Source organism: Etheostoma spectabile, chromosome 1, assembly GCF_008692095.1.
Source record: "Etheostoma spectabile isolate EspeVRDwgs_2016 chromosome 1, UIUC_Espe_1.0, whole genome shotgun sequence".
NCBI classification, from domain to species: Eukaryota; Metazoa; Chordata; class Actinopteri; order Perciformes; family Percidae; genus Etheostoma; species Etheostoma spectabile.
Genome location: NC_045733.1, coordinates 27,200,340 through 27,208,402, shown reverse-complemented (window position 1 = coordinate 27,208,402; position 8,063 = coordinate 27,200,340). Strand labels below are relative to the sequence as shown.

At 41.0% G+C, this 8,063-nt stretch overlaps 2 protein-coding genes across 2 annotated transcripts in view; both read left to right on the top strand.

Annotated features, from left to right (window-relative positions):
- Positions 1 to 942: 942 nt before the first annotated feature.
- Positions 943 to 4,967, top strand: cnep1r1 (CTD nuclear envelope phosphatase 1 regulatory subunit 1). Its single transcript, XM_032516193.1, has 6 exons — positions 943 to 1,202; positions 1,956 to 2,027; positions 2,337 to 2,410; positions 4,309 to 4,418; positions 4,617 to 4,671; positions 4,774 to 4,967. Exons 1-6 carry the CDS (start codon positions 1,178 to 1,180, stop codon positions 4,813 to 4,815), a joined length of 378 nt encoding a protein of 125 aa, XP_032372084.1. The 5' UTR covers positions 943 to 1,177; the 3' UTR covers positions 4,816 to 4,967.
- Positions 4,968 to 5,251: 284 nt separating this feature from the next.
- Positions 5,252 to 8,063, top strand: part of heatr3 (HEAT repeat containing 3) — a 13,556-nt gene continuing 10,744 nt past the window's right edge. The window contains exons 1-2 of the mRNA XM_032516182.1: positions 5,252 to 5,545; positions 5,906 to 6,078. Of these exons, the coding sequence (XP_032372073.1) occupies positions 5,405 to 5,545; positions 5,906 to 6,078 (314 nt within the window). The 5' untranslated portion in view covers positions 5,252 to 5,404. The remainder of the gene's footprint in view (positions 5,546 to 5,905; positions 6,079 to 8,063) is intronic.

The following is an 8,063-nucleotide window of genomic DNA, read 5'->3' as shown; positions in this document are numbered from 1 at the left end:
AGGCCTGGATGAAACAAATGTGACAATTACAAAACGTGCACAAATAGAAAAAGTTACAAAAGATTAACAAAAGGCTGAAAAACTCTTACGTCACAGTTTAAACACGAATGGCGGATGATGGGGGAACTGTTAATGGGGTTAACAGTTTTAAATTGATTGATTGAACGTATTGTTTGAAGATTAAATGTATACTCATGAGTATTTCACTCAATCCTGAAAATACGTGCAATGAAGAGCACCAAATGGGAATTTATTCGCCCATGAAAATAATCCCCAACAAATGCCAAAGCTCAAGTTTTTAATTTTTTTAATTACCTACCTATTCAAAAAGTATAACTAAATGTTCATGAGCCACTCGATATGTTGTTGCAACAGTGTTACTTAAACAACTATTTCATTTGTTTCTATTTCTGTATTTATTTTGTATTCTTATATGTTTATAATAAAATAATAAACTCCTTTCTAGCCTAATTCGGATTGTTCTATCAAGTCCTTCTCTGCTATAATGGTTAAAGTGTGTGTGTGTGTGTGTGTGTGTGTGCGCGTGTGCGCGTGTGTGCGTGTGTGTGTGTGTGTGTGTGTTTGTGTGTGTGTGTGCGCCATAACAGTGCTGGGAGTGCCTTAATGCACGGTACAATATCTTACACACCAAGCTTTTTATGGTTTGAGTGTAGAAATGGTCTTAAAGGCTGTTCCCATAAAACGGGTCTGAAGCCTAGTATATGTTCTTTCAGGATCCCCCCCCCCCCTGGCGTAGTAACGTCCACTGTGACAGCTCCACACATCATACATAACAGAGGTTAGATGTGTGACATAACACATACAACATCACAAAATAAGAAAAATTAGGTTTATTATTTATTAATCCCTACTGAAGAACAGCTACATATAATCAGTTATTGTTATTATGACCCAGAGCCACTGACCGTCAGGGGAGAGAACTGGGGTCCCTGGGCCTGTCTGGGCTACTGGACCTACTGGACTACCAGAGCATGATGGACCAGAGGGAGATAGGCGGGAACTCAATCTTTGTACCGCCCTTTATTTGGTTTACACCCAATCACACTAAAGCTGAGCATGCAGCCAATGCGGATTGGCCTGTGCGGCCTGTCGTTCAGCTGTAGGGAAGCAGTGGGACAACCAACAGCATTGCAGGCTGGTGTGACCAGGCTCAGAAATGAACTCCTTGGAACAGGCCGAAGGTAACCAAGACAGAAATGAAATAACCACATTTTAATTAGCTGCTCATTTGTTTTAGCCTCATAGTTCCAATCACCAAAATAATTCAAAACAAACGTCTTAAAAGGAGATAACATAGTTAAATGCAACGTTGAGTTAGCTGGCTAACTAGTCTGTTTACGACACTCTGCTAGCTAGCATTTTTGCTAGCTATTAGCTAACGTTATATTCCGTTATTAACTATGTCTGTTAGTTTCTATTGCCATGATATATAGATAGCTAGGTTTGACTGTGAATACCAGCAGCCAGTGTGACATAATTGGTGAAACTGTCGCAAACGTGTTGGGTATTTAACCGGCTTATCCAGTCACGTTGTGGTCCTGTCTTCGCTTCAGTTTAATGTTAGCTAGCTACTGATAAGCAGTAACCACCAACTTTAGCTAGATACAAACCTAACCTAGGAGTTGAGGCTGACATTAGTTGTGTTTAGTGATGGGCGATTAAAGCCTCAGAAAGCTTTGGGGCTTTTTTTCTTTTTTTAGATGAAAAAGAAGCTTCAAAACATCCTGTGATTTGAATGTTTTTAGTCTCATGTGGAATAAAAGTTCAACAATGTATGGGAACTTCAGAGGAGCGAAACAAGCTTCGGTATCATCAGCCCATCTCTAGCTAGTTATGTTAAGATTCTGTATAAATCATCATTTCACTATAAGCTGATGTTGCTTGGTGATACAGGCCAAACACAGTGCGTTTCATTGGGCCTGTTTATGTTTCAGACCTGAAGGCCTTTGAGAGGAGATTGACAGAGTATGTCTCCTGTTTGCAACCTGCAACAGGCAGGTGGAGAAGTAAGTAACTGTTAATGGTTGTTGTCAAAACCATGGCAGAGAAGCTGTTGTGATAACTTTTTTGCCCAACCCTAAGTATTTCTGTTCATTGACTTTAACCTTAAATTTTATAGCTATAAAACAAAAGAAGCATTTGAAGTTATCGCTCACTCAGTAAACACAGGTGTTGGTACAGACGTAATCACAGGTTAAAGACCTGTAAAATGCAATCACCAACATTGACCAAAGAAACTTAGAATATACAGTACTCTTTTGGTAAAACAGGGTTCATGTTGTTAAACTGGGTGTCATTTTCCTGTCTTGTTTCAGTGATTCTGATAGTTGTGTCTGTTTGTACGGCTACTGGAGCTTGGAACTGGTTAATAGACCCAGACACACAGAAGGTATGTATGCCTGGAAAGACATGTCTAGTTGTCTCCTTTCTGGCCTAAAGGGAAAATACTTTGTGCTATTATTGACCTCTACACTGATAATATAGCATACAGCAATACACATAATTGTCATCCTAACACATGAACTAATGCATTTAGACAAACATTATGTGATAAGTTGACAGTTCTTTTCAGTATGTCCATTGACGCAGACTCTGTAAACTAATAGATTATTTAGTAAATGGGATATTAAAATTTCAATATGAAGGCCTACAGCCGTGAATGCACGTCAGCACAACTGATCCAGGGTTCAGGGACTAAATTATAAATAAACTCAATTTCAGACTACAGAGAAAGCTGAGCCAGTGTGTAGTAAAAGTATTCAAGCGTTGTGAGTGGAGCTGTTATTCTTACACCTTCATAAAATCTGGGTGGGGAAAGTGAAAGAACTGCTCGTCCCTCATCACCACCACTGAGGTGTCCTTGTGAAGGCCCTTTATCCCAGTGGAGCTGCTCAGTGGCCAGCAGATCAGACTGGGGTTGTACCGGGCAGCTCCAGGTGTGAATGTGTGTCTGACGGGTTGTCGTCGTCCCAATCAACTTACCTGGATAAATAAAGGTTAAATACAAATATAAAAGCACCAATTTGTACTTGGTCAAACCTTGCCGTTAAAGTTTGCTGGTTTATTGAACAGCAACACCTTATGATGTGTAGTCTGTGTAACCATTGTCTTTTTCGCTAAATGCCAGAAGTTGTGGGTAGATGTCGCTGAGTAGCCAAGCAGGTAAAAACACTCAGAATGAATGAAGTTGTAAAGATGGGATTTTTATTTATTTCCCAATTAAGGCACACTGGCAAAACAAACTATTAACTAAACCAAAATTAAAAAGAAAAACAATACTTTCACAAAATAAAATAAAGTGACAGTCAAAAATAGTTGAATTGTACCAAAAATACAGCTGTATACAAGTTGACTTTCTTTTAACTAGTTACAAGAGTGTTCAACAGACATACATCCTCCCACCTCTAACTCTCCCCGAACAACTGACCATGGAATTTTTGATGGGGGCGAGCACACTATAGGGGCGAGTAACCCCACAGTCGGCAACATTATGGGCAGATCGTTCATGCAGTCAGTCCAAATGCAGTTTGATGCTTCCGTCGTTGCTTGCTTGTTTAATTTTAGTTGTTAATTTATGAATTGATTAATATCAATCTTAGATGTGATTGGTTACCACGCTGTGCTTTTCTGAGCCCAGTTATTTTATTTTAGCTTTGCCCTCCACACTGCCTGCCCATCGCTTGCCTGCCAGCCATTTCATTATGCTCCTCACGACCAGTTTGCTGCTCATCATTGAAACGAGCGTACAGTCTGTTTCTCTCAAGTCGTCTGACTTTGAAAATGTCTCTTTCTGTCTCAGAGGTGGTCTGAAGAAACACAAGGACATAGAAGCTGTACTTTAAGCCAGATCTCTGGAGCGTTATGCTAGTCCTTCGCACAGTAGAATGAAAGAATTTGGGTTGAAAAAATTTGAAGTGACTCGTGCTTAGACTCGCAAACTGAACTACTTTAAAAGTCTCCCAAATTGATAAGTCACTGTTGCATAACTACATTTCTCATGTGACCCATTGTATTTTTACAATGGATTTCCCTTAGCTCACTATAGATGAGATTTGTTTACGTGCAGTTTAGTGTCCCAAATTCCACAATGGCCATACCCAGACCCGCTGATTGGTCGGGGTTAGGCATTTGACCTTGAGTGGTTAAGGTTAGGATAGCCGATTGGTCAGGGGATAGGACCTGTGCACGTTACGGGCAATTTGGGACACTAAACTGCTTGTATATCGATGAGTTCTGTAAACGTTTTGTTATTGATTTAATAATTTCTGTTTTGCTTTTGTTCTGCAGGTCTCTTTCTTTTCATCACTGTGGAATCATCCCTTCTTCACCATCAGCTGCATCACTCTTATAGCGCTCTTCTTTGCTGGGATACACAAACGAGTTGTGGCACCATCAATGTATCCTTTTGTCTGTTGCAATTAACATGTTTTATCAGATTTATAATTCCAGCATTGGCACTGACTTCACCCATCCAGTCTCAGCTGTTGACAGGAAAGGGTAGTCATTTGGATCCCTGTTTAAAACAGATTCATCCTTGTTTAAGTTTTTGGCTTAAAAGTTATTTAAAAAAAAATCTTTGACCTTTGCCCCTTCAGTATTGCTGCCCGCTGTCGGACAGTTTTAGCAGAATACAACATGTCCTGTGACGATGTGAGTTTACAAATCTCTTTGATGATGTGACCTGTTGTCTGCTCCGAGAACTTCTATTTTAGAAAAATTGGTAACACTTGTGTTAATTCTGTCTTTTCGCAGACGGGAAAACTTATTCTCAAGCCACGACCGAACATCCAGTAACCACAAGCTTGAGTGGGGCGGTCAGCTGGACCTGGTCTTTGTTCATATAGCCTCTGATCACTTGGTGTCTTGAGTCCTTTGGGTGGTCTGAACAGCACCAAGGGGAACCGCACTGAGACAGACATTGTCATCATAATAGAAATGCATTTTGAAGAAAGAAGAAATGACCTGTTAGGGCCTTTTAACAGTTCTGATGTCAGGATTGAAGACAGGATTCCAGTTGTGTTTATTTCTAATGTTGAGCATGTATTTTAACTAAATGTTTATATTTTTAAAGTTATTTACCAAATAAATACTTCAGGTGTGAAACTGTCTCATACATTTTTCTATCATCACACATAAACCCTCTGTCTATTATTGGTTTTAAATTACTAACCTCTCAGTTTACGTTCCACGTTTTCCGTGGCTTTGCGACAGCTTCTCTGCTTTCTGTTAGCAACGAGCACTTTACGACAGGGTACAGTCTTCCACATGGCCTCCAACCAGGCAGGAGCAAGAGTATGTGTTTGAGGTTCGGCCGCTAAGCCTGAGTGTAGAAGGGGGGAACAATTACTTTACAATCGTAGTTAGCACTTTAATAGAGACAGAAATGGGTAAAAGTAAAACCACTAAATTTAAACGGCCGCAGTTCAACGCTGTTGGTTTGCCGGTGAATGCTGTGAAGGAGCTGGACGCTGAGGAAGAAGAGCACGGTGAAGAGAGTTGTCCAGCTGCGGAGTTACTGGAGAAAGTACGATCATTATTATGTCACTCAAATTACTCTCTGTATAGCTGCTTTCTTGATATATCCTTGCATAGTGGATGGGAATGTAAACATTACAATGACACATTAAACGGGGAGATATCATCCTTTTATTGGTTTAGTTGATCTCGGTTTTAGGTCACTAATTAGAATTACCCTGAGTGTGTGATTTCACCCTGAACACTCTTATTGAGGCTAAGTCATTAAGAGTTATTGCTGATATTCAGTTTTTCAGTCTCAATGAACTTATATATGCTTATATAATGCCAGATTTGCTATCTTATGAGTACTCCACAGGAGGTCTGAAACAGGTGAGTTTACACAGTTAGTGTCATGTTTTGATTACAGCTGCAGAGTCCCAGTGCAGATGTGCGAGAGTTTGCTTGTGCCAGCATTTCTCGGGTGGTGCAGCAGAGTCAGACCATCCCAGGCTTCCTCCAGAGGGATGCTGTGAGGCGCCTCGGGCCCATGTTGCTGGATAGCAGCCTGGCTGTCAGGGAGACTGCCACAGGGGCACTCAGGTGAGTCAGAACTGCAGTGGTGCGGAGTGACCCAACAAAACCACATCTGGGTGTTTGGGAACCAGGGCCCACAACAACTTTTGGCAACTACACACAACTCCTGCAAGGGACCTTAATCTTTAATGAACACGAGTGGCAGACCAGTTGCTCACAACAGGTCAGTTTGAGAAAGGGAGAACATACCAAACAGAGGCTAGTGGAGCAGGTGGAGAACGGCTGAGTTTGTGATCCTGACGTAGGTGAAGCACAGTGTAATGATCTCTGTCTACAGAGACCCTCTGATAGGAGGACTGGGATAAAACAGGATAACTTGACGCATGGGCGTCTTCAGTGTCTTTATGTTTTACCGTTGAAACATGCAAACTTTCAAGTCTTTGCATCACCGCACTATTACTATTTTTCCATCTGCATTATTTTGTAGCTGGTGTTAGGGTGACCAGATGAGGGAGTGTGAAACTGCAGTAATTAATGGATTTTTTTCCCTTTGTTGCAAAGACTTTTTTTGCTTTTACATTTACCTGTTCATGGGGTCCCGGGACACCAGCCTGAGCCTCCATTTCAACAATGATGGTTGAAAAATAGCAATGTGCGTTATCAAAATTTGTGCTTAGCCACCTACGTAGGACCCACGTTATGTTGCAGCCAACGGGAGCCGGCTGCTGGGCGACTCAATCCCCATGAACAGCTTTTAATGTTCTATCAGACTATGAATATTCAAGAGTCTCTGCTCTTGAGTAGTTTCTCTACTTTTCGGGGCAATTAGGGCGAGATTTGGGACAACTGCTTGGATTTTGGGACGTCTGGTCACCCTAGTTGGTGTGGTATGACAAACTGGAAGTTTGAATCAGGGTAATATTGTGTAGATGATTATAAACCGGTTCAACAGCCTTTATGGGTTATATAACCTGTGCCACCGCTATATAATTCAGGCCAAACTTAAATTTCATATTTGGACAGCTTGAAAGTGTTCGCAAAGACAATACAATACAATACTTTTATCCAGTGATGTAAAACCATCTAATGATCTATGTGTTTGAGTCTCACAGCCATCATATTCAGTTTATGTGTTGTACAAGGTGTGTGCTTATCTTGGCATACACATACTATAGGTGCCATTTTCTTTTTTACTTTAACTTAAAACCTTAAGGGAAAATAAACATGGTAACAGAAATAGCTTGAGTTTAAGAATATTAACAAAACCGTATGTACAGTATACTTAAGCCCAGTAACACAGTGGAGGAAGAAAACCAAACAGAAGATAATACTCTGTTCATCCAGCAGCAGTTTTCCACAGTAAAAAACAAACCGACAAACAAGCAAACAGACCATGTGCAAAAATGTACTGAATGAATGTAAAGTGGCTTTATATAAAAGGTATCGTAAAGTGAGGTCGCCACAGTGCGAAAAATATTGCAGTGTAAGTGACGTGACATTAAATTGAATAATATATAATTAAATAATATAGCAAAAGTAAGTAACTACACTATAAATGATATTGAAGTGTAACCATAATATAAATAATATTGAAAAAGTAAGTACTCGTAATGGAAAAATATAAATACAAATAATAAAAATATACATAGAGCCATGGTGCGTGGTGGGTAATTGAAACAGGAACAGAAACTACAACATTATTAGGTGGTGCAGGCTGACAGCGGCCGGGATGAACGACCTGCATTACCTCTCCTTCTTACGCTGTGGGTGCATCCGTCTGCTGCTGAAGGAGCTGCTCAGGGACCCCACCATGTCCTGTAGGGGGTGAGAGGTGATGTCCATGATGGATTTCACGTCCTTCTCTCCACCACTTTCTCTATGGAGTCCAGAGGACAGTCCAGGACAGAGCGTGCTCTCCTGATCAGTCTATTGAGTCTGCTCGTGTCCCTGTCCGAGCTGCCCCCCCCCCCAGCAGACCACAGCATAAAGGATGGCAGAGGCGGCCACCACAGAGTCATTAAAAGCCCTGAGGAGAGTCCTGCACACTCCAA

Bases quoted from the DNA above. Each gene is read 5' to 3' on its own strand.
- cnep1r1 (XM_032516193.1), top strand. From the start codon at position 1,178: ATGAACTCCTTGGAACAGGCCGAAG. The intron at 1,203-1,955 runs GTAACCAAGACA...TTTATGTTTCAG, and splicing joins CTCCTTGGAACAGGCCGAAG to ACCTGAAGGCCTTTGAGAGG. The intron at 4,419-4,616 runs GTATCCTTTTGT...TTGCCCCTTCAG, and splicing joins CGAGTTGTGGCACCATCAAT to TATTGCTGCCCGCTGTCGGA.